The 25,529-nt window shown below is 34.3% G+C and overlaps 2 protein-coding genes and 2 long non-coding RNA genes across 5 annotated transcripts in view; 3 read left to right on the forward strand and 1 right to left on the reverse strand.

The window, feature by feature from the left end:
- LOC105220233 (kelch-like ECH-associated protein 1B) overlaps positions 1 to 12,749 on the forward strand; it is a 30,961-nt gene extending 18,212 nt beyond the window's left edge. Inside the window, exons 2-6 of the mRNA XM_054226064.1 lie at positions 18 to 358; positions 429 to 686; positions 8,165 to 8,847; positions 8,906 to 9,111; positions 11,815 to 12,749. Coding sequence (XP_054082039.1) covers positions 26 to 358; positions 429 to 686; positions 8,165 to 8,847; positions 8,906 to 9,111; positions 11,815 to 12,593 — 2,259 coding nt within the window. The 5' untranslated portion in view covers positions 18 to 25 and the 3' untranslated portion in view covers positions 12,594 to 12,749. The remainder of the gene's footprint in view (positions 1 to 17; positions 359 to 428; positions 687 to 8,164; positions 8,848 to 8,905; positions 9,112 to 11,814) is intronic.
- A 4,296-nt stretch (positions 12,750 to 17,045) lies between these two features.
- On the reverse strand, positions 17,046 to 22,494 carry LOC105220232 (28S ribosomal protein S11, mitochondrial). Of its 2 annotated transcripts, none has more exons than XM_054226065.1 (4): positions 22,351 to 22,494; positions 17,382 to 17,613; positions 17,262 to 17,327; positions 17,046 to 17,207 (listed from the first exon to the last, which is right to left on the reverse strand). In XM_054226065.1, exons 1-4 carry the CDS (start codon positions 22,371 to 22,373, stop codon positions 17,100 to 17,102), a joined length of 429 nt encoding a protein of 142 aa, XP_054082040.1. In that variant the 5' UTR covers positions 22,374 to 22,494; the 3' UTR covers positions 17,046 to 17,099. The 2 variants fall into 2 exon arrangements, with proteins under 2 accessions (XP_054082040.1, XP_011194966.2); XM_011196664.3 differs by lacking the exon at positions 22,351 to 22,494 and adding an exon at positions 18,900 to 19,199.
- LOC128919989 (uncharacterized) lies at positions 19,338 to 21,318 on the forward strand. Its single transcript, XR_008470106.1, has 4 exons — positions 19,338 to 20,304; positions 20,367 to 20,717; positions 20,779 to 20,949; positions 21,014 to 21,318. It is a non-coding gene; the product is annotated as an uncharacterized LOC128919989 (long non-coding RNA).
- Positions 21,872 to 24,465, forward strand: LOC128919988 (uncharacterized). Its single transcript, XR_008470105.1, has 4 exons — positions 21,872 to 22,031; positions 22,090 to 22,120; positions 23,255 to 23,307; positions 24,171 to 24,465. It is a non-coding gene; the product is annotated as an uncharacterized LOC128919988 (long non-coding RNA).
- The last annotated feature ends 1,064 nt before the right edge of the window (positions 24,466 to 25,529 follow it).

The following is a 25,529-nucleotide window of genomic DNA, read 5'->3' on the forward strand; positions in this document are numbered from 1 at the left end:
TATTATTTATTTTTCAGATTTTAAGATGAGCAACTTCAGTAAATCTCTGAATAATTGCCCAAATTCTGATTTTATATTCCGAAAGCCTTGTTCATATAGTTCACCTGTAACGGAAACGGAAGATGTGGATGACCGGGATGATGATATGACGTTTTGCATGTCAAATTATGCCAAAGAAGTTTTAAAGATGATGTTTATGATGAGATCGCACAATATGCTTACAGATGTTGTATTAGAAGTGAAACAAGAGTTATTTCCAGCACATAAAGTAATTTTGTCGGCTGCATCACCTTATTTTAAAGCTATGTTTACCGGGGGTTTGAAGGAATCAGAAATGTCACGCGTTCAATTGCAAGGGGTATGATTACGACTGTTCATATTATACAAGAAATAATCCGTATAATTTAAAATTATCATACGTATGATAGGTCTGTCCCACCGCCATGGGTCGAATAATTTATTTCATGTATACGGGGCATATACGTGTAACAGAAGTGACAGTCTGTCAGTTGCTACCTGCGGCAACAATGTTTCAAGTGCCCAACGTTATAAATGCATGCTGCGCATTCTTAGAGAGACAATTGGATCCAACGAATGCTATTGGTATAGCGAGTTTCGCAGAACAGCATGGATGTTCAGATCTTCAGAAGAAAGCTAACTATTTTATAGAGAGGCATTTTACACAGGTAATTTATTAGAGAACAGTTTTTTATTTTGAATTCCCAAATTAATTTTCGTTTAAAAATTTAAATTATCACTATGTACCTAACTATGTCATTAGTGCACGTTTGATTTCACAGCTGCTATATATAAATTTTTGAGTATTACATATATATGCTGCTTTTAAAACAGATTCCCATACCACGCCAAGCGAACCAACGATCAAAAATATTCGGTGCCGCACGATTACAAAATACGATATGTTCGTGCTAATAAATTTAAAAAATTAATGGTATTTTATATTTAGTAGAAATTGTATTAAACTAGGGTAATATTATAATTTAAAACAAGCATTTTCTGATATTTTCCAATGAAATAATTGTCAACTGCTGATTGCAGACTGATTTCATCGTCGTTTATTTATCGTATTGTCCCATCGTAGATGCTCGTTTTACGCTCTTCGCTTGTGCGTGTTAGTGACAATCTCTGCGTGTACGTATACGATCACTTACGCTCTTTTAGCACCTGCTAAGACTCTGCTCATGGCTGATTATATCCATGCTTTACCAAAATATGCAATGCATTTATATGACGTTTATGATTGGCCCAGTGCACTGCCTTAAACACCTGCTAAAAGTTAAATCTTTTTGTGCTACTAAATTATTTTTTGAATGGATAATTTGTTATTAAATCCGTTAGAAAATTCTTTGTTTGGAATAAACTTCAATAAACTTCCACTTTTTATCTATAATAAGTCGAGAATACCTGAACCGATTTCGCTAATTCTTTTTTTTAGAATCTTCCTTGAAGGACAAGAATGGTTCTCAAAATTAAAAAAAAATTGCCCGTAAAAGTCTAAAATCTACACTTTTCTAAACTCACATACAAACAATTTGTAATCTATAGATATAAAAAAGACCACACCGATCTGGCTAATTTTACTCTTGAAATATTTGTAGAAGGCCAGAAAAGTATTAGAAAGTTAGTAAATATGGAAAAATTGTGAGGAAGATAATTATAAGAGTATTTTATATTAGTTGACAACAAAAATATAAAAGAAACGAAAACAAAAAATAATAATATTTTGGGGGTTGTTATTGTTGCTTTGTTAAAATATTTTTGACATTGTTCAATTAAATAAGGTTGTGTCGATAGCCCCAAAGTGTATTAAACAAAGTGAACTAAGTATTTGACATACCCTTCTTCGGAGAAGTGGGCGTGCGTAACACGGATAAAAAATGTGCGAAATCGGTGCACAACCACGACTACTTTCCTTATAACTCAATTTTGAATTCCATCTGATTCCTTCACCTTATAATGTATACATAAGAAACCAATGAAGATGGCGGAATAAAACTTTACACAAATAGTGCATATGATTTCTGGCTTCACTTGTGAAAAATTGTCGAAAACGGACTATAACATTTCTAGGCCCCAGATATCAACATGTTGAACTCAGCGCAAAAGGGTAAATTTTAACCGAAATCTCTCAGATAATTTAATGTAATTCAGAGGAAATTGTTTTCTTCTAAAGTGTGTCTCTGTTCCAAAAATTATTAAAATCGGGTCATAACATCTCTTAGCTACCATATACCTAGTTATAGGTTTTTCAAAAATGCGGGTGGCTTTATTCCACATATATGTATTGGTTAAGTCCTCAGTCCTCATATCTATATATGACGATTTTCGTTATTTAATAAATTGCGAGAGTATAAAATGTTTGGTTTCACCCGAACTTATCCTTTCGTTACTTGTTTATCTTAAACAAAATAATATATATTGTTAAAATTTGTTGCAATTTGTCAATTGGATCACTAAACATTGGTACATTGCTTCCATGAGTTGTTTCGCACAAGTAGAAAGTATTCCGCATTTTCTTTTATTCATTTAAAAAAAATTTTTTTTTTTTGGTTTGCAATTTGCTTCTTTTGAATTTCAAAATTTCAATTTTGGAATAAATGTAAGGGTTAAATCAATGGCAACATACATGTCAAATTCGGGTAAAGAAAAATTAAATGTCAGTTCAGTTCACTTTGTTGAATACACTTTGGATAGCCCAAAAAAAGTAAGGAAAGGCAATCGAACATTTTATACTCTCGCAATTTTTTTTATGTAATTTTATTAAGATAGCACTACTTAACCCATTTGTTCGGCATAAAGTCCTATATAATAACGAAAATCGTCATATATAGTATATATGAGGTAATTCCTGAACCGATTTAACTCATTTTCACCAACAAGGTATAACGGGAATAGGGGCCACTTGGCACCTGTTAGTTGGCAGAAAAACGGCACATTCGGCCTTGAAATTACTCCTAAATTGCAAATCAACGAACAACAGTCTGCAAAATCGTAAAAAAGGCGCTATAGCGAAAATTTTCCAGATAAGCATTGGAGGCATTACACCATTACCAGTTTTGGTGAAGCCATGATTTTGTTGAATAAAACTTTACACAAATAGTGCATATGATCTCTGGCTTCATTTGTGAAAAATTGTCGAAACGGACTATAAATTTTCTAGGCCCCAGATATCAACATGTTGAACTCAGCCCCAAAGGGTAAATTTTAACCGAAATCTCTCAGATAATTTAATGAAATTCAGAGGAAATTGTTTTCTTCTAATAGTGTGTCTCTGTTCCAAAAATTATTAAAATCGGGTCATAACATCTCCTAGCAACCATATGCCTAATTATAGGTTTTTCAAAAATACGGGTGGCTTTATTCCACATATAAGTATTGGTTAAGATGTGAGATATCTTAGCATAATTAAGTGAGCGTATAGTCTTTCAGTCTCATATCTATATATGACGATTTTCGTTATTCAATAAATTGCGAGAGTATAAAATGTTTGGTTTCACCCGAACTTATCCTTTCGTTACTTGTTTATCTTAAACAAAATAATATATATTGTTAAAATTTGTTGCAATTTGTCAATTGGATCACTAAACATTGGTACATTGCTTCCATGAGTTGTTTCGCACAAGTAGAAAGTATTCCGCATTTTCTTTTATTCATTTAAAAAATATTTTTTTTTTTTGGTTTGCAATTTGCTTCTTTTGAATTTCAAAATTTCAATTTTGGAATAAATGTAAGGGTTAAATCAATGGCAACATACATGTCAAATTCGGGTAAAGAAAAATTAAATGTCAGTTCAGTTCACTTTGTTGAATACACTTTGGATAGCCCAAAAAAAGGAAGGAAAGGCAATCGAACATTTTATACTCTCGCAATTTACGGGAATAGGGGCAACTTGGCACCTGTTAGTAGGCAGAAAAACGGCACATTCGGTCTTGAAATTACTCCTAAATTGCAAATCAACGAACAACAGTCTGCAAAATCGTAAAAAAAGCGCTATTGCGAAAATTTTCCGGATAAGCATTGGAGGCATTACACAGGACTAAAAGATTTACGCGACAACGAAACCAGTTTTGGTGAAGCCATGATTTTGTTGGCAGGTTATTCCTGGATTAACTGCTGTTGACGAACTAACCGCTTGCCTAGAATCAACTCATTTGTGGCGACACATGTGAGTTGTCATCATGCTGTGTAACATAAATCAACCTCGACTTTGCAATAGAACAAGACTGGCTGTGAAGAAGGTAATCAATATCGTCACCGAAGCCAAGATTGAGCCAACTTTGAAATTTGCTGTTTTGTTACATACTTCAATATACGATTAAAACAATTTAAACTTTAACAAATAATGATGATTTACGCTTAATACAGATCTAAAATAATGTCTATAAGTCATTTTCAAATTTACCGGCTATAACGTTTTCTTTACGCGTAAGAATTTTTTCACTGTATTGAAGAATTTACTAATTTAATGTATACCTTAGCCACAAAAACATATTGGAATAACATTTAAATTTTAACAATTAATTTTTGAATTAACATATTTTAATAATATATTAATATTAATCGCCGAAACCCCAATTTTGATTACTATTTCCTTTTTTCTGTTTTATTTATTTCATTCGTTTCTTTTTACAATGCATCTAAAACTAATGCACAATTTGGCAACTCTTCTTCTTCTTGACTGGCGTAGACACCGCTTACGCGGTTATAGCCGAGTCCACAACAGCGTGTTCACCACCAAACTCATTCGCTTCGCTTCCTTATTCAGGCGGGAAAAAAAACAGAACTAACGGCGCGGGTGTTGTTTCCAATGATATCGATATCATCGGCGTACGCCAGTAGCTGTACACTCTTATAAAAAATTGTACCTTCTCTGTTTAGCTCTGCGGCTCGAACCATTTTTTCCAGCATCAGGTTAAAGAACTTGAAACCTCGTTTGGTATCGAACGGCTCGGTGAGGTCCTTCCCCTTTTGGTGGATTGGGCAGAGTACACTGAGATTCCAATCGTCGAGCATGCTTTCTTCCGACCATATTCCGCAAAGAAGCTGATGCATGCACCTTATCAGCTCTTCGCCGCCGTATTTGAATAGCTCGGCCTGCAATCCAACGGCCCCCGCCGCCTTGTTCTTCAAGCGGGTAATTGCTATTCTAATTTTTTCACGGCCGGGCAATGGAACATCTGTTCCAGCTGTTTTTTTTTTACTTTTCCGAAGGCCAATGGTTTCGGTTGCAGCTGTACGTAAGGAGTTTGATATGCCATCCCACAGTTCCCTTATACCGAGATGCAGATGAGTGCTCTCCGAGAGCAGGAGTGTAAGTCGAGTAGAAAATCGTTCGGCTGTCGGTTGTGATTGCAGCTTCTCGATGTCGAACCATCCCTGTGTTTGTTGACGTGTGCGCTTTTCTACACAGAGGCGGGTGCGTATCTTAGCTGCTACAAGATAGTCGTCCGAGTCGATGTTGGGACCACGAAGCGTACGCACATCAAAAACACTAGAGACATGTCGTCCATCTATCACAACATGATCGATCTGGTTGCGAGTGATTCGATCTGGGGACAGCCAAGTAGCTTGATGGATTTTCTAATGCTGGAATCTAGTACTACAGACGACCATATTTCGGGCCCTTTCGAAGTCGATCAGCCTCAGACCGTTTCGCGATGCTTCGTCATGGAGGCTGAATTTTCCGACTGTTGTGCCAAAGACACCTTCTTTACCCACCCTGGCGTTAAAATCGCCAAGCACGACTTTTACATCGTGGCGCGTTCTAGGCGCTTATAGAAAGCATCTTTGGTCACATCGTTCTCTTCCGTTGGGGCGTGGGCGCAAATCAGCGAAATGTTGAAGAACCTCGCTTTGATGCGGATTGTGGCTAGACGTTCATCCACCGGAGTGAATGCCAGGACTCGACGACAGAGTCTCTCTCCCACCACGAATCCCACACCGAATTTGCGCTCCTTTATATGGCCGCAATAGTAGATGTCACAAGGACCCACCTTATTCTGTTCTTGTCCCGTCCATCGCATTTCTTGGATTGCGGTGATGTCGGCCTTTACTCTTACGAGGACATCAACCAGCTGGACAGAGGCACCTTCCCGATTAAGGGTCCGGACATTCCAGGTGCATGCCCTTAAATCATAGTCCTTTATACGTTTGCTGTGGTCGTCATCAAAAGGGGGGTGTCTCATCCGAGGCTGTTGCTTCTTATTCATTGGTTATTCATTTTTATATGGTGGGTCCCAAACCCTACAACAACCGCATAAGCGGGATTCGCCTTCTCACTTTAGCTCGCCTCCAAACGGATGTCTGTTGGCTACCCAGAGGATACTTGGTCTAATACCGAAAGTCGTGAGCTGCTTGAGCGACATGCAAAAGAATCGTTCCTGGCCATTCTCAAGTGAATGACAGTCAGAAACTTTCCTCACTTACGTGAACTTCTACATATGACTCCATCTATTTGACAACTCATGCGCATGAAATAGGGCTGTTATGAATTTAAGAATATAAAACTTTGCCTAAAATAAGGTATTTATGAATATTGTGCATTGCATATTGCGTTTACGAAAGCAGCCTTATATTATTTATTTTATTCGTTTCCTTTTACTGCAATGGATGTATAATGAAACTCATGCACAATTTGACAACTCATGCGAATGAAATAGGGCTGTTATGGATTTATGGATTCAATACTTTGTCTAATATAATGCAATGGCTGTTCGATTTGCATAATGCGTTTACGAAAGCCATATGCTTATTTCGGAATTTACTAGGAATTATACGGTTATGTAAACTGCCTTTGAGCAACACCAAAATCTCAGGATCGGGAAGGACCTCTCCGAGCCGCTGGAGAAAGCCGCAAAAGAGGACGACCTCCACTCCGTTGTAAAGAGGAGGCTTTACTTGGTGTTTCCAGTTGGCGTCAAAAGGAGGAATGAGTGGCGCGCTCTAGTGGATTCTGCTATAATCGCTTAAAGCGGTTCCTACGCCAAATATATATAAATTAAGCTGATAGCTTATTTTATTTAGCAGATGTAGCCAACAATTATATTAGCTTGTCATATCTTATACATAAATTAAACTAGAGGCGTTGCCACTTCATCGCTATTTCATTCACAATAGTTAGGTTTAAAAAAAAAAAAGTATTGGCAGTAGAGAGAAACCTTATTTTGAAGTATAAAATGTAAACAAACCATAATTATAAATCTGGTAGATGTACAAAATGGCAAATATTGAAATTTAAAAATTGTATCCATAGTTATCTCTACCATTTCGAATCTAATCATAATTGCAGATTCCCAGAAGGGTCAGAATATTGTAGAAAAGTTGGGCCTCATGGTATGATGGTGTTTGATTTGGAGGAACATTGGTCCGTTAGACAAAGTCTCTCGAATTATGAAAAAATAAGACTACGTGAAAATTTTACTGTCAAATTTGTCAGATTTTATGGACAAGTGTCTTAAACATAAATAGGAAGAGATCATTCGGGATAAATATCCGAAGGACAATACCGGAATTTTTACTCGCTGACTCCAATGTTAATGATTTCAACTCATCCAATGGTCAGCAGAAAGTTCTGACCTTAATCCGATTGAGGATTTGTGGGCTATCCTATAGAGGAGATTGTGCAATTATCGAACAGAAAAGTCCATAAACGGAACTTTTTGAACAGGACATAATACAAAATTTAAAATTTGACTATCGAGGTTAAACGAGTCCCTTTATATCGTATGGAGGAGCATAAAAAATATGATATTACACTCATGGATTGCATAAATTATGTAACAAAGGGATGGTATACAGACTTAAATATAAAACTTGAGAAGTAAATGAATAAAACTTTAAAAGTCTATATTTTACTGTTTTTTTTTTAATGTATGTTTTAATGAAAATTCTATAACTCGAAGTTTTTTTGTGGAGTATGGTGATTCGAGTTAGAGAAGTTCCACTGTATATTTAAAATGAAAAAACTCGAACCAATTTAACTTCGAAATTTCAAATGAAATTGGACATAGGATATTACAGAGTTGGTGCGCATAAGTGGCTGCTTTGTTAGTGAAGATTATGATTAAGGAAACCACAAAAATTAAAGCCTATTTGTGCCTAATATAATACTGACATCCTAAAATATTTAAATTTGTATTCTCAGGTTTGTCAAGAAGAAGAGTTTTTACAATTGTCCGCTTATCAACTGATTGCCCTAATTCGGCGTGACGAATTAAATGTTCAAGAAGAACGGGAAGTATATAATGCCGTACTTAAATGGGTTAAATACGATGAAGAGAATCGTTACCCGAAAATGGAACATATACTTTATGCAGTTCGTTGTCAGTTTTTGACACCCAATTTCCTTAAAGAGCAGATGAGAAACTGCGATGTGTTACGGAAAGTGCCCGCATGCCGGGAATATTTAGCAAAGATATTTAAAGATTTGACTTTACACAAACGACCAATTGTGAAGGAGCGAACACCAAATACGACTCGAATGATTTTTGTAGCGGGAGGATTTTTTCGACAATCATTAGATATTCTAGAAGCATATAATGTGGATGATAAAACATGGACAGTATTGCCAAACTTGAGGATTCCTCGATCTGGCCTTGGTGCTGCATTCTTGAAAGGCACTTTCTATGCTGTCGGCGGGCGAAACAATTCAATTGGCTCTTCATATGATTCTGATTGGGTAGATCGATATAATACTTCGACAGAACAATGGCGCCCGTGTGCTCCAATGACAGTACCACGACACCGAGTAGGCGTGGCCGTAATGGACGAATTGATGTATGCAGTTGGCGGATCCGCAGGTTCGGAATATCACAGTTCAGTTGAATAGTATGTAATATATAGGGATAAGATAGATCAATAGACATGATGTTTTTTATATTATTAGTTATGATCCGGATCAAGATCGCTGGACACTGGTGCAACCTATGCATGAGAAACGTTTAGGTGTAGGAGTGGTTGTTGTAAATCGCTTATTGTATGCAATTGGAGGTTTTAACGGTACCGATCGCTTAACAACAGTTGAATGCTACCATCCTGAGAATAACGAATGGACCTTTGTGCAACCGATGCAGTATGAACGAAGTGGTGCCGGTAAATTTTAAAGTATTGTTTTTAAATATTTTAGTGTAGAGGAAAAAGAAACAAATTGCCTTTAAGCTATGGCGCATAAATAACCGAAATTACAATTATTTATAACCGATTAATTTGGCCATGGGGCATTCAGTAATCACTTGCAAGTTTTTCTTTAGGTAACATGGTCTGTAGTAGATTACACCCAATTCGTCTCTGAACGGCTATTTAGATCCATTTAAACAGAAATATTGGTGTAATATCAAAAATAAAATTTAAATACATAAGCATTGTTCGTTCAATCACTTCACTCTTTCGTTCGTGTTTGATCAAATCGCTTCAAAATAGACAATATAGCACCCCAATTGTGTAAGGATACTGGCGAATAGTCGCCAGTGCAGTTGCCTTGGCTACTCAGACTAGTTTTCATATTACGATAAGCTATCAGGCTCAGTGGCCTAGAATACGCATATAACATCCCTTAGTTTACATATTTGACAATTATTTTGAAAGTACTGCCAGTTCAAATGTGAGTGACAATTTGTGCAGTTAAAAATACAAATACGTGAACAAAAATAATTTATTTGAATTAAAATAAAAAAAAGAAATTTTGAGTAATTACAATGTGATAGTCAAAAAAAAAGACAAGACTAAATTCGACGGTTTCCCCCTATTTCGGGTCCTACGAATCGAACTGCATCATTACTTTTTTGAGTTACAATCATGGTTTCATACAAAAATTTTTGTTGAAGTTTTTCATCAAAGTTACCCATTGTAAGAGAAAGGCACATTTTTCTTCGGTCTCTAATTTTTTTAATGTTGACTTTTTTGGTAAACTTTCTTTGGCAAAGCTTCTCAGAATAAGTCCGTCTTTAAGTTCTTAGATGACTGTAAACCCCAAAATCAATGTTTTTTGTGTCCTTATAGCCAATATGTCGAAAAAACTGAAATTTAATCCATTTTTTTTAATGTTTTTTCCCTTTATCTCTATTCTCTGTAATCTATACTTAAATTTTGACTCTTAGGCAAGCATTTAACGTTTCTTTCAAACGTTACTTGTTGTTATTTCTTATCAGTGCAGTGGTTAAAAGCTTGACTTTAAGGACACAAAAAGCATTGATTTTGGGGCTTACTGTCATCTAAGAACTTAAAGACGGACTTATTCTGAGAAGCTTTGCCAAAGAAAGTTTACCAAAAAAGTCGACATTAAAAAAGTTAGAGACCGAAGAAAAATGTGCCTTTCTCTTACAATGGACCACTTTGATGAAAAACTTCAACAACAATTTTTGTATGAAACCATGATTGTAACTCAAAAAAGTAATGATGCAGTTCGATTCGAAGGACCCGAAATAGGGAGAAACCGTCGAATTTGGTCTTGTCTTTTTTTTTTTTTTAAAACTATCACAGTGTTATGAATTATTTTTCATGGGTTGGGAGGAAAGCTTGAATGTTGCATTATTTCGATGGCTAATTAGAGATTGTTCCAACCCTTTGGATCTTCCACATGTGAAGTACGCAAAAATTAAAATTTTGTGATTTGTTATGTTTGTGGCCGCATTTTAAATCCATCAACCGATCAACTGCTGTCCTCCCAATTTTGAAGAATTGCACAGCGCTACGATTCTTTGCTGAAGGTAGCTGTCAGAAAGGCCAAGGGATTGACTTCGGAATTACACAACTTGAATGTAATGTTCTTACAGAAGTGACCACATTTATATTTACAACAGAAAATATGCCCAAAACATATAAAATTTAACATAAGTGTAGAAGAGCAAAATACTACAAAAATAATTAATAATATGCAATCAAACTGAATTTCTTGGTGTAATACGATGTATGAATGGAACACATGTGCACATTTCAGCACCAAAAAAAGAGCTGCAACATCTGTATATTAATATCTATATCTACAGAAGTAGTTCAAATCTTACAAATTGGTTAAAAATATAGTATTATTAAAATATTAGCCTGTGCCATTATTTTCCAGTCTTATGTGGTGACCTGAATCTATTTATTTAATCCATTTAATTGTATCTCCGTATGGTTTTGCATTTATTTTAAATAATATTTAAAAAACAACTCTTTCATTTATATATTAATGTAAATTCATTTTTTATTTGATTTTACAATTTCTTTGCCATCTCAATATATATACTGCTTTACTCAAAACTACAATCTATAATGAAGAAACTTGTCTTGTCAGTAGTATTAGCATATCTACTATAATGAGAGTTGATAGTAATAGATAATATGCAAAAAATGGTGTCTGGCGATCAATAGCCTCTCCTAATGTATTTTTCGGGCTACGGTAGCCTGAAGGCTACTGGACTCAGGATATTTTAGATACATAATATGGGTGTAAGTCTCGTCAAATCTACCTGTTTGAACCTTATCAACTCTAATAACTATACTTAATTCAGGTAAATCCAGTTTAGTTTTTAATTATTTACTTATTTATTTTATGGTTTAGTAAGATTTCCGCTGATAATTGAATTTAGTTTTTTTGCATTGACCAAAATAGTACTCTCTGTAACCCTCTGAATTGAAGCACCTCCATTATACATACATATGTATATGAAGGTAATAACGTTACTCCAGAAATAAGAGAGAGGTCATTATACCAAAGTATGAGAAATAGAAATACAACAAGCCAAATAGTAAATTATGCTAGTATAATATGATATATATACATATATGTAATACAATGTTTAATAAAACTTACAGGTGTTGCTGCTATAAATCAATATATTTATGTTGTTGGAGGATTTGACGGAACGCGCCAACTTTCTACGGTGGAACGGTATGATACCGAAAATCATGTTTGGGAACTAGTAGCACCAGTGCGAATTGCTCGGAGTGCTCTGTCACTTACTTCCTTAGATGGAAAATTATATGCTATTGGAGGATTTGATGGTACAAACTTTCTTTCTATTGTCGAGGTATATGATCCAAAAACTAACACATGGGAACAAGGTACCCCTCTTAATTCGGGACGTTCCGGCCACGCTTCCGCCGTCATATATCAACCGTCTTGTGCTACAAATTTTATGGATTGTATAGATATTGGAACATCTAAGCGGGATGGCAGTGATCCTTGTCATGATGAAACATCAGGAAGTAGTAGTAATAACCAAACAGGATTTGATAGTGCCAAAAATGGAGGTTCTTGCTTCCACTTTCATACAACTTTTGGTGGAAGTAGCTGCAAAAATTGTGACCCTAGAGAAGATATTAAAAATGAAAGTTGTAATGAATATAACACTAGTTTATTATCTTTTTTAGAAAATTTTTTGTATATGTATATACTAAAAAAATCCTTCAATTCGATATCATCGTTGGGCTTCTCGGTGCTTGTTTCGAAGCAAAATTGTAATTATAGTGAATATTGTTATCATTTACCTGTTTTGCTAAGATATGTAAAAACAAAAGTTAGTGACCATGAGTTTTATCGGTATTTTCATGAACTACGGGAAAGGCATTGTAAAAAACATATTATAATATGAGGCATATGTGGACTTTCTAAATTTTGCTGAGTGTATGTAATAATTACGTTATGAATGTGTAGTAGGTAAAACGTATTTATATGTGATAATCTTTTTTTCAACATATGATAATTGTGTGGTTGAATCTTTATTAATAAAAAAATGTAATACACAATCTTTATTCTTTTTTATTTACATATCTCTTAAAAAATTTAATAAATGTCAGTCAACTCATTCTAGAGGCATGACTAGTCCTCATTAACTACGTGACCGCACTCCATCTGGTATCGCAACCTATACTAGAGGAAGATTTCTGTCAATGGGAGGATCATTGGTGGTTTTAATAAGCGGGCCGAAAATGTGATTTCACCCTCTGTTGTGTGATGTGGCCTCCACAGATCATTTGGGTTTCACAGAGATGTATATTTATAAAATTATTTAAAAATATGCGACATTGTACCGTACACGTCTCTTAACTATAGAATCTGAATCCGTCAAAACCACCTCATCTCGTCAACTATCAAAGTTTAGGTGGTTTTGAAGTTTAATATTGCGCTTCCAGTGAGATGAGAGATGTACATCTCCTTATCTTTGATAAAACAGAGAAATACTGTTTTACAATTCAAACTTAAGTTGTACTTAAGTACTGAAAATGGGAGACTTAAGCAGTGCTTAAATAACAGCTGATTTTTTATTTGAATTTTAAATTATTCATCAAAAGAATTAGAAATAACGTGTTTACGGAAAAAGTATGTATATGTCATTGTATATACCTACAAGTAGCAAAAGAATCAGCTGGATAACGGGAAATTTTTCACAGCTGAGATCACCTGTTCGATTTACTACGTATTTCGACACAGAGTTTTAAATAAACGTACTGCAAATGGAAATATTTTAATGAAAAATTTCATTCGTAACAATAATTAATTGCGTATGTATTGCTCTTCCTCACCACCTCTGAGGTTGCAATATAGGCGCGTTACCAATTTTTTTAGTGTATATATAGTTCAAGAAATAACGATCTAACAATCTACAATAATATTTTTGCAATAACAATATATACAAAAGTCACCCACAGCCAAATCTTAACTAAAAAACCATATTAAAAGAATAGTGGTGGAAAAAAGTGTTCTAAACCTAGTACCCGAAACGGTTTAAAAGCACAAAAAAACAATAATAAGCGTACAAACTAATTCTAACAAAAAAAGTCGTCCTTTCAAAATATCAAATCAAATGAAAATTACATTGAATTATTAACAAAAATTAAAAAAAAAGACAAAACCACAGACACAGATTATACTCCGACCCATATAGACAGTTAGACAAGCGGACCCAGATTTAATTCCGTTTGGCGATGTTTCGTCATGGAGGCTGAATTTTCCCGACTGTTGTTCCAAAGGCACCTTCTTTCCCACCCTGGCGTTAAAATCGCCAAGCACGATTTTGACATCGTGGCGGGGGCAGCGCTCGTAGGTACGTTCTAGGCGCTCATAGAAAGCATCTTTGGTCACATCGTCCTTCTCTTCCGTTGGGGCGTGGGCGCAAATAAGCGATATGTTGAAGAACCACGCTTTTATGCGGATTGTGGCTAGACGTTCATCCACCGGGGTGAATGCCAGGACTCGGCGACGGAGTCTCTCTCCCACCACAAATCCAACACCAAATTTGCGCTCCCTTATATGGCCGCTGTAGTAGTTGTCACAAGCACCCACCTTCTTCCGTCCTTGTCCCGTCCATCGCACTTCTTGGATGGCGGTGATGTCAGCCTTTGGTCGTATGAGGACATCAACCAGCTGGGCAGAGGCACCTTTTAAATTAAGGGTCCGGACATTCCAGGTGCATGCCCTTAAATCCTTATCCTTAAAACGTTGCAGGGGTCGTCATCAAAAGGGGGGTGTCTCATCCGAGGCTTTCGATTTTTCATTGGTACTTCGTTTTTATGTGTAGGGTCCCAAACCCTACGCACAACCGCAGGAGCGGGTTCGCCTTCTCACTTTAGCTCGCCTTCAAACGGATGTTTGTTAGCTACCCAGAGGATACTTGATCTAAAACCGGAAGTCGTGAGCTGCTTGAATCATGTGGAGAACAATCGCAAGTGAATGACAATCAAAAACTTTCCTCACTTACGTGAACTATTACACATGATCCCATTCTTCTTAATACAGTCCAAAAATGAAAGAAATCAGATAATAACCACGCTCACCTCCCATACAAAGGTTAGGTTAAAAATTACTAAAAGTGGGTTAACTGACTTAATAAAAACGTCAGAAACACATATCGCTTCACAACCACGCCTACTTCCTGTATACTAGAACTTTGAAGACGATCTGAATCGTTTACTTTACAATATATAAAGTATGCACTAGTGAAGATATCGGTGCAGAACTTTGCACAAATACTATGTTTATAGTGTGGCAGCCCCATTCTAAAAATCGCCGAAATCGGACCAGAGGTTTTTAAAGCCCCATACATCGAACACGAGGACCTCGGTGCTTCTAACCTAATTTTTTGGTTTCCAACTTTCAATGGACTTTATACATATGTGACGAATATGTGGGTCAAATTGTGTATTATATAATATAGATAAAGTTAAATAAATAAATTGCGAGGGTATAAAATGTTCGGTTACACCCGACCTTAGCCCTTCCTCTCTTGTTTACAAATTGTTTTGGGCTATCGACACAACCTTATATGATTGAACAATGATTAAAATGTCTTAACGAAGCAACTATGACCACATACAAAATATTTTTTGTTTTCTTTTTTATACTCTCGCAACAAAAGTTATAGTTTTGTTCACATAACGGTTGTTTGTAAGACATAAAACTAAACGAGTTAGATATAGGGTTATGTATATCAAAATGATCAGGATGACGAGACGAGTTGAAATCCGGATGTGAGATATCCTAACGAAACTTGGAACATGTATTCCGTGCCACCCTAGGGAGGTTGCTTTTGAAGATGGGCAAAATCTAACCATTTCCACGCCCACAAAATGGCGAAAAGCAAAACCCTATAAAGTGTCATAAATAAAGTTATAAAAGTAAAATTTGGAATAAAGGATCGCACTAAGGGGCATATTTGGATAGAATTTTTTTGGGAAGGTGGGCGTGGCCCCGCCCCCAAACTTTCTGAAATCGGATAATAACCACGCCCACCTCTCATACAACGGTTAAGTTGAAAATTACTAAAAGTGGGTTAACTCACTAACGAAAAATGTCAGAAACACTAAATTTTAAAGACGAAATAGCAGAAGGAAGCTTCACTCAGATTTTTTTACAAAATTAAAAATGTACGTGGCATCGCCCACTTATGGGTCAAAAACCATATCTCAGGAACTACTCGACAGATTTCAATGGAATTCGGTATGTAATATTTTCTTAACACCCTGATAACACGGATAAAAAATGGGCGAAATCAGTTCACAACCACGACTACTTTCCTTATAACTCAATTTAGAATTCCATATGATTCCTTCACATTATAATGGAAACAATGAAGATAGCGGAATAAAACTTAACACAAATACTGCATATCATCTCTGGCTTCACTTGTGAATAAATGGTTGAAATAGGACCATAACTTTTCAAGGCCCTAGAAATCGAACATGTTGCACTCAACGCCAAAGAGTAAATTTTAACCGAAAATATGAGTAAATCTCTTAGATAATTTAATGTAATTCAGAAGAAATTGTTTTCTTCAAATTTCCAAAAATTATTAAAATCGGGTCATAACATCTCCTAGCTGCCATATACCAAATTATAGGTTTTTCAAAAATACGGTGGGCTTTATTCCACACATATGTATGCATTGGTCAATATGTGAGATATCTTAGCAAAATTAAGTGAGCGTATAGTCTTGGATATAGTGTACCTTGCTGGTGAAAATGAATGAAATCGGTTCAGGAATTACCTCAGCCCTCATATACTATATATGACGATTTTCGTTATTCTATTAAACTTTATGTCGAATTTATGGGTTAATTTGTGTGTTATCTTAATAATAGTCTTTCAATAAATTGCGAGAGTATAATATGTTCGGTTGCACCCGAACTTAGTCTTTCCTTACTTGTTTTTAATATTTATTGTCAACTCAAATAAAATTCTATTATTATTATCTTCCTCGCAATTTTTTCATATTCACTTACTTTCTTGGCCCTTCACGAATATTTCAATACTAAAATTAGACTGATCGGTTTGGCCGTTCTCGACTTTTTGCGAGACTAACGAACAGGAATTAATTTTTATATGTACATATCTATAGATTACAAATTGTTTGTATGGGAGATTAGAAAAGAGTGAATTTTAGACTTTTTCAGATAATTTTTTTGCAATTTTTTGTAAGAACCATCCTTGCACTTTAAGGAATATTCAAAAAATGGATTAGCGAAATCGGTTCAGCTGTTCTCGAGTTATATGCTTAGCAACACATTTAGCGATTCATTTTTATATTACAGATTAATTAAAAAAATAGTTACCAATCCAAATATTTATTTATGAATAAGGAACATTTTTAAATTTTTTTGTTTTACAAACTTCTTTGCTTTCTGGCACGAGGGGGATTCCAAGATACAAGCGTTGAATCAGTAATGGAAACAATATTAAGACCTCCCATTTGCAAACCTTTAATAGCAGACTGTAATTAAACCAGTTTAATAAACATTCCAAGTATATAATAACACTGTTTTACCATACGGCCAGGTCCCAATCCACGTACCTTTACCCGGACGGTCTTCCAACCTAATTCTATTGCTTTCTGTAAATAAATAAGATGTTATACCTACATGTTTCACAACTTCATTTTATTTACCTCGCTAATAGTTATTGCTGTAGCTTGAGCTGCAATATTTGTACCTTTTCGAGTATTTTTAAAACCTTCGATACCGCAAGATCGGATTAGCCTAGGTACACCCTTAAAATCCGTAACGCTTATTATAGTGTTGTTAGGAGATACTCGTATATTACAAACTGGCAATTCAGCAAAAGGAATCCCATTAAATAATTGATGACTTGTTTGGATATCTGGGAAGAACATTTCTTTTCTGTCAAATAAAATATATTGTAAAAATTAATATCTTCGAAAAAAAACAAATTTCACACAATGTGCATTTTTTGCAAATGTACACTTTTTTAAATGTTCAGTATGAACTTCTTTCCCAATTTTAATTTAAAAAACTAAGGTTACTTTACTTCGGAACGCTCTGTCAAAATTTAGGTATGCGCCATACAAATTATATAGGCATGAGAATTTTTCGACAATAATTTGCCGCTGCCGCTTTAGGGAAGGCAGTTACTCGACTAGCTCGGAGTGAATCTAGCTTTCCAATAGGTGAAAGAATTTTTGAAATCGGCACAGTAGTTTTTGAGTTTATTCATTACAAACATACATACAAATATTTCCTCTTTATAATAGTAGTATAGGTTCCCTGTGAAAATTAATTAAAGAATTCAGTTCATGAAACTGAAAAGATAATGGTAAGTATACATTTTCATATATTTCATATTTTTGACAGCATTAATCAACTCGAGTAGTAGATACATAAAAAGCACAGGAATCTGGTAATTTCACTACCATTTTAAATTCATTAAATCTCATCCATGTTTTGTTTCATTTCAAGAATTCATTCACAAATATGTACAATGCCTAAACTGCTTCTCTAAAATGTAAACTGCCAGAATGGCATCAGCAACCAAACTGCGATCTATACACGTGCATCTTTATACAATTGGAATGGTTGTTGAATAAGTTAAATTGAGTGAATTCAAAACAGTATTTAAGTTGGAATGGAAAAACTGCAGTACAACTGTCAAGTTCGAATATGACGTTAAATCATCGTTCACCTTCACGAATGAATTATATGTCCAAAATGCTCAAGGTTCAGCCAATACCGGAAGAATGAGAGTGTTCCAAACTGATCAGATTATAAAAATTATTAAAAAATGTCAATACCTCGCATTCGACAACATTCTGAGATCCATTGAAAAAAACTTTTGGCTGGGCTTTAATATATCATCACACATATTAGAGGTTACAATAGTTATCGCCATACATTATTATTATATTATACATATTCTTAATATGGATACCTTCTCTTTCCGACAATACCTATTTTATTAACGAAATTTTTACTATTGTATAAAAATAACATAAAACGCTAATTTATAATGCAACGGGAGCACACTTGCCCTATTCTAAAATACTAATTTTGGCAATTTTATTTATTAACTGATAGTGAAGATGTGCTCGAAGCTAAGCAGACATTGATTATGGTAGCACAATTGAAACTGAATCTTGTCAAGCCTGAAATAATACACATATCTCTCTTACTTCTGGATTAGCGTATCTATATCAATTGATTTCTCTCCACTTGTTCCTTCATCTTTCTCGGGCATAGAAGCCATCATGCCCTTGCGGTCTTCTACTTTTCGCATAACAACTGAGGTATGCAGCTTACAAGCCTCTTTAATATAAAGAGATCTAGGGCAACACAACTCAAAAACAGTAGCTAACGACCGTATCATCATGAATCTTACACTTAAAATAAAAACAATTCCACAAAAATGTTACGTCAAATTAAAATGCATCACATAGATATAGAGACCATCGATTAAAAACAATTAGCTTAACCGATATGTACCAACATTATATATGGTCGATGAGTAATTCCCATCTCCACAGGCTGTTTTTTTTTATTTTCCTACATGTTAAGCAACCGGTCTACAGTGAAATCCAAAAAAACACTACCAGAAGGGCTAAAAGATAAAGGGTACCCCAACAATGATAGAAGACAGGATTACGACAGGCGTTTACAGTTAGCTTTTTTGGGTTTTAAGTTCCTGTTGAGTGACAACTTTCACGACCCCGAACACGCGAGCAAAACAAAATTGCACGGTGGTACAGAACAATAAAACCAAAACAAATTGCTGAAGTCAAGGCTAGTGCTTAATTATTATTTAACATTCTAAGTGAAAAATGTATTAACTTGAAAAAGAAGTCCGCAATGGCGGAATTAAACAACAATAGTACAAAAAAGTCGTCTATAAAGAATTTTTTTCACTTTTCCAACCAACAAAAAAGTTGGCAACTTTTTGTAACAAAACATATAATTTTAATTATAAATGTGCATGATTATATGGGATCATTTTATAAATGAAGATTTTAAGAATTACGTTCATTGTGATATTTTATCTGCACATTATTCAATTTGGTTCACTATGTTTCACATTTCCGTTTTCCATTTGACAATTCTTCTGTTGCCTATTCCCATTCGTGGGTCGTGAACGCTTCAGCCTGTCGTAACCCAGCAAGTCATGGGTACTGAAACTCCAACACATTCAAAGAAATTTTAATAACACCAGTACGTACACACATACACAACAAAGGGTAAAATGTACATAAACATTTAACTCAACTCTTCTCTCATACACAATGATAGAAAGAAACAACCAAAGTTCTCGTGTTTGAACAAGTTTTGTTTTGAGCTATATCATGGTTGCTTGTGAAGTATTATTTTGCGTGTTTTATTTAATTCAGTGATCTGCAGCCTAATTAAAGTTTAAATTTTTGAAGCACGCATATTTAAATAAGTAAAACGTAAAATAAAGGTTTTCCAAAGCCAAAATATGGAATTGAAGAGGGTGATACAGAAATAGTTCTTTGCACTGTCAATTCGAAGCACGCAATAGAAGCTACGCCAACAATGGTTAACATCAATGGCGAAACCATTGAATACGTAAATAATTGTTGAATATAATAATATTATCTTGCCTTAAATTCTAATTAATTTCCACACAGATATTTCAAACCTCATATGGCGCGTTAAAGGTACGCAAATTTATTGGTGTCACTTATTGTAGCAGCGTAGAACTTTCGAAGCGATGGAATATGTGCTGCAAGCAAATCCAAAACTATGGACGCAAACGCTGCTACATGGAACACAAATCATTCACACACCAGACATTACGTTTAATGTCACTTTTTTGCGTGCAATTAAACCTTTTGGTCAACACAAGCACGAGAATTGGAACGACATGGCGTGTTTCAACTGGGTTTTGCCAATGAGCTAGAGGGCAAAGCAGTTTCAGTATCTTTGAGCTTACCGGCACTTGGCCGTGCCATTAGCAGCTAAAACACAGAAATTAAAGGGTAAATTTAAGTGAATGTTTGTGCTCATAGAAATTTAAAAACTTTTTGTATGTTTAATTAGGAGGACTTTTTTGATTCATTTTCACCTTGTATTGAGGAACCATAACGTTGTTGTATCGCTTTACAAGGACATAAATTCACCGAAATTAGTTCATTGGAAATACTACAGCAAGAGCATGGATGTTAGGACTTGAACGGTGCCGTGTTAGATTTAGAATTCCAGAAACATAAGGTAATTATTAGCAACTTTTATTACAAACTTTATAAAAATTATAATTTTATTTTATATTTTATAGAAACCCTCCTCCCAGATGAATCTAGTACTAGTGAAATTAATGAAAGAACAGATCTTATAAAAACTCCGAAAGAAACCAAAAGAGTCCTCACATAATGTGCGCAGCTTACACTTCCAGACCGCATGGGGTATTTGACATTTTCCACTCTTCCTCCAGCCTTTGTCCGATAGCAAAAATTGTTCAAATATTCATTTTCACCTACTTTATACATATATATATAGTGTAGTACGATAATATATTTATAAAGTAAATATAATAATAAACAACTAAATGGCATGATATTTTAAATAAATATGTAATATAATTAATGATTTTGTTATTAAATTCTCATTTGGGATTTTGGTAGAACTAACCGAAAACAGAGGTTATGGTGTCTGGGCTTTTGTGCGTCGCAGTACTGAAAGTACACGGGGAGTTTTGGTTCGCAGTATTGGGTCTTTCATCCGTGATTGTACCAATACCATTCCCCAAATTGTGCAAGAGGTATATATACATTGCTAAATCATGAATGTAATATGCAAGAAAGGGATGAACGATCACACGTACACAATAGTTTTCGGTACTTTTGTCAATTCGTCCTTAAGAATGGCATAGAAACTGTCATTGAAACTGCGGGTACCGCTCCCTGGCATATCACTGGAGAATTCGCCGGTACCTGTCCTGCCGGGAATCTTGTCTTCTATCCCTGCAAGACGGAGGTAACAAACTGCACAAACACAATCAAACTTTTTTCAGCTGTTTACACATACAATTACCCCTGCAAGACGGAGGTAACAAACTGCACAAACACAATCAAACTTTTTTCAGCTGTTTACACATACAATTACAACACTTACATTTGTTTACAATTGGAATTGAATTGGAGAAAGCTTTAGTTAGAACGAGAAAAAATATTGCCACTGTAAGCATATTGATATAATAACATGCTAAAAGAAGACATATATTACATTAAAATAAAAGAAAAACTGAAATTGAAGCGGCAATTTGGCCATTTTATAAAAAATTTGGGCTTGAAGAGGTAAGGTTACTTTTTGGTTAAATTTTATTGTTAATATTAATTGATTTGTTTTTTATAGAGGAGATATATAAAAGAATTAATTTTAAAAGGTAAGTGTGGGGGAAACTTTAGTATACTATCCCAGGCTTTCGGTAATAAAATGGGTATCGTTAGAAAGAGGAGGTTCTCCAGATTAAGAATATATATACATATAGCTGCAGCTGACTTATAGTTTTCGAGATATTCGCACTTAAAGTTGAAAAAAGTGCTACTTTTATCTTGAATTTTCACAATATATACTGAATATTTTATTAATATTCTGCACTTATTTTACACTTACACTTCACCACATTGTTTCTGCATATTTATTTTTTAAAATTTATCACGAAAATAGCTGTAAATAAGTATTTAACATTTTACACAAATCTCTTAATTTCAACAATAACAAAAAGGGTTGCAGCTTGACAAGTAATAAGTGTTGCCATATCAGATATTTTGCAAACGAATGAGAAGAACTAAAATAAATAAATACCCAAAATGCAGAAAACAAATGCCCTATAAAAAGATTATATAAAGATAATATAAGAAAGTTTATGATATTCGCTCTATGCACTATAAGTACTTTCTGCATTGGCGGCCTTCGGCCGCGCTTCAAAAAAATAACCCTGGTCGGGCATTCACCGGGTGTTATCAAAGAAAAGGTAATACCGAAAGACTTTGCATTAGTCATAACACCATTATGGTTTGGTTTGGGTTATAATCCTTCTTTTTTCTGTTTATTTTTATTCTTTTGATTTTTGCGAAATATTTGATGTGGCAACACTGATTACTTGTCAACCTGCAACCCTTTTTGCTATTTTTTAAACGAAGATTTGTGTAAAATGTTAAATATTTATTTACAGCCATTTTCGTCATAATTTTTATAAAATAAATATGCAGAAACAATGTGGTGAAGTGTAAGTGTAAAATAAGTGCAGAATATTAATAAAATATTCAGTATATATTGTGAAAATTCAAGATAAAAGTAGCATATTTTTCAACTTTAAGTGCGAATATCTCGAAAACTATAAGTCAGCTGCAGCTATATGTATATATATTTTTAATCTGGAGAACCTCCTCTTTCCAACGATACCCATTTTATTACCGAAAGCCTGGGATAGTATACTAAAGCCGACATTAAGTGTGATTTGTGTTTATCTAATAATTTGTGTGTTTTTACTAATAAAGTTTTAATAAAATTGCAGGCAAAATCAAAGCAAAGACAACGACCGGGACTTCATTTTATACAAAAGAAAATGTAAGTTATTTTAATATTATCGTAATTAATTAGCTTTATATATAAGGTGTGTAGGTAAAAAGCGAAAAAAAGAAATGAATTGGATATACAAGCGGTTGGTACTCAACGCATTTAAATATGTGCGTTTGATTGTCAGCATATATGCTCGTTTGCAGAATGCTGAACATATTAACCTCAATGGTTAAATATAAAATAATAATATGCAAAAATTCAAGTGCTAAATTAAATAAATTAAATAATCATAATATTAAAAGAAAAGTGCTAAATATAAGAAGAACAAGTAAGGAAAGGCTAAGTTCGGGAGCAACCGAACATTTTATACTCTCGAAATTTATTTAGAGATTTACCTATATTTTCGCTTCCCTGTAGATAAAGTATATGTATTTTGAAATCTCTTCTGAAAGTGTATAAATCCCAATGTCCTTCCGTGCTGTGAATAAATGTTGCAAGTATTATTTTTTACTTAAGTTTCTTTTTTATTTTTTTGTATTTGTGCGGTTTTGCCAATCTATAATAGAATCTGATATTGCGAATAGTAGCGTGTACGAAGTTTTATTTGGGCATCAAGATTTCAATTCAAATTATCGCATGACCGAATGGACAGTCGGATGACCATTGCGCCTAAAATTTGAAATATAATCTATACCATCTTTTAAGTTGAACCAAAACAGTCGTGTGCCTTCATATCATAATTGATATTTATGGTTACAATTGATAGTTATATTTAATAACATTTTATACTAATATTTTCGTTTATGCAATATAATACAATAATCCACATAATCTATTAAGCATATTATGTAGATATTATGGAGATAATTAATTGCATATATAAATCAGCTAATACTTTTCTTATTTTCCAGGCAACAATATATATATTATATTTGTTCCTGCTATTCCTGCAAGGACCACAGGACGACAGGGCTTTATTTCGCCAACAATGTTAAAATACATACATATATGTAGATTAAGAATAAAATAAGATTATATATCATTTGAATTGTTAAATTAGAACATAAATTGCATAATTATAATAATTTATATATAAATATAATTTTAATGTTAATAACTTGCAAATGTAAAAAATTAATAATAGCTTAAACTGTTTAAGTTTATAAGATTGTACTATCTACATACTTGATTTTGTAATGATTGAAAATGTAATAAAATAAATTAAAAAACAAAAAAAAAAAATGAATTGTTTTTACCTGTTAGCGGAAAGATATAACAAATATAGGTAACAAACCGCTAACCAAAACAATGACCCGTTCGTCAACAAATACATCTGTTCTGAATAACATAGGGGTAACATATGTGCTAACATATGCTTCAGCAGAGGTAACATATATATAACATGCCAAACATGAAAATATATGATGCCATTAACAGACGGTAAGTTGTCAAAACTTGACCAATAGGAGGCAAGTGTTATCGTAGAACGGGACCACATATGCAAAATGTAATTGGATAGAGTGAGAAGACCATTGAACGAGTAGGGGCATAGTGTTACTTCTTTCCCACGCTTCGAACAAAAGTAACAGACAAATTAATTTTTGCTAATGTTTAGAGTAACACAGCTGTAACATGTTAGCTGAAAAATACCCGTCTTGCAGGGTATTGTGATATTAGGATCGCGACCTATATTGATGGATTGCGGGTGAATACTTTGCGACTGTTAGACATTCAATAGTGGTACTCATTTAACGTCGTAAACGTATGGCAACATCACAAAATTACAATATCGTAAAACAGCTGTTAATTTTTACATGCATTTCATTTTACGACAATCTTGCAAATATGCGAGACCTTTTTCAGTGGCATTCATGGCATGCTTACAATTAATTCACAATAAGCTGATATTACCACAATATTGCCAAAGAGCGCTCATTTAACCTTTGTTGCCATATTGCAAATTTACTATATTTATATCATTGCAACGTTAAATGAGTACCACTAATGAATATTCCGTCAATATTTATACGATGCTAGTTGTGTTTTCACAAGAAAAACTATTTTAAAAATGTATTTGTTGATTTGGGTGGGCTTTAGAATACCGTCCCACTATTTTGGGGTTAAAACATATATTTTGCACTTTAAATATATTTACACTTCATAAATTTGTTTCTACATATTTATTTTTAACAAATTATATTAAAATTTGCTGTAAATAAACATTTAACTTTTTGCACATTTTTTTTGGACACGATTCCGATTACTTTGGC

This window comes from Zeugodacus cucurbitae, chromosome 2 (assembly GCF_028554725.1).
Source record: "Zeugodacus cucurbitae isolate PBARC_wt_2022May chromosome 2, idZeuCucr1.2, whole genome shotgun sequence".
Taxonomy (NCBI): Eukaryota; Metazoa; Arthropoda; class Insecta; order Diptera; family Tephritidae; genus Zeugodacus; species Zeugodacus cucurbitae.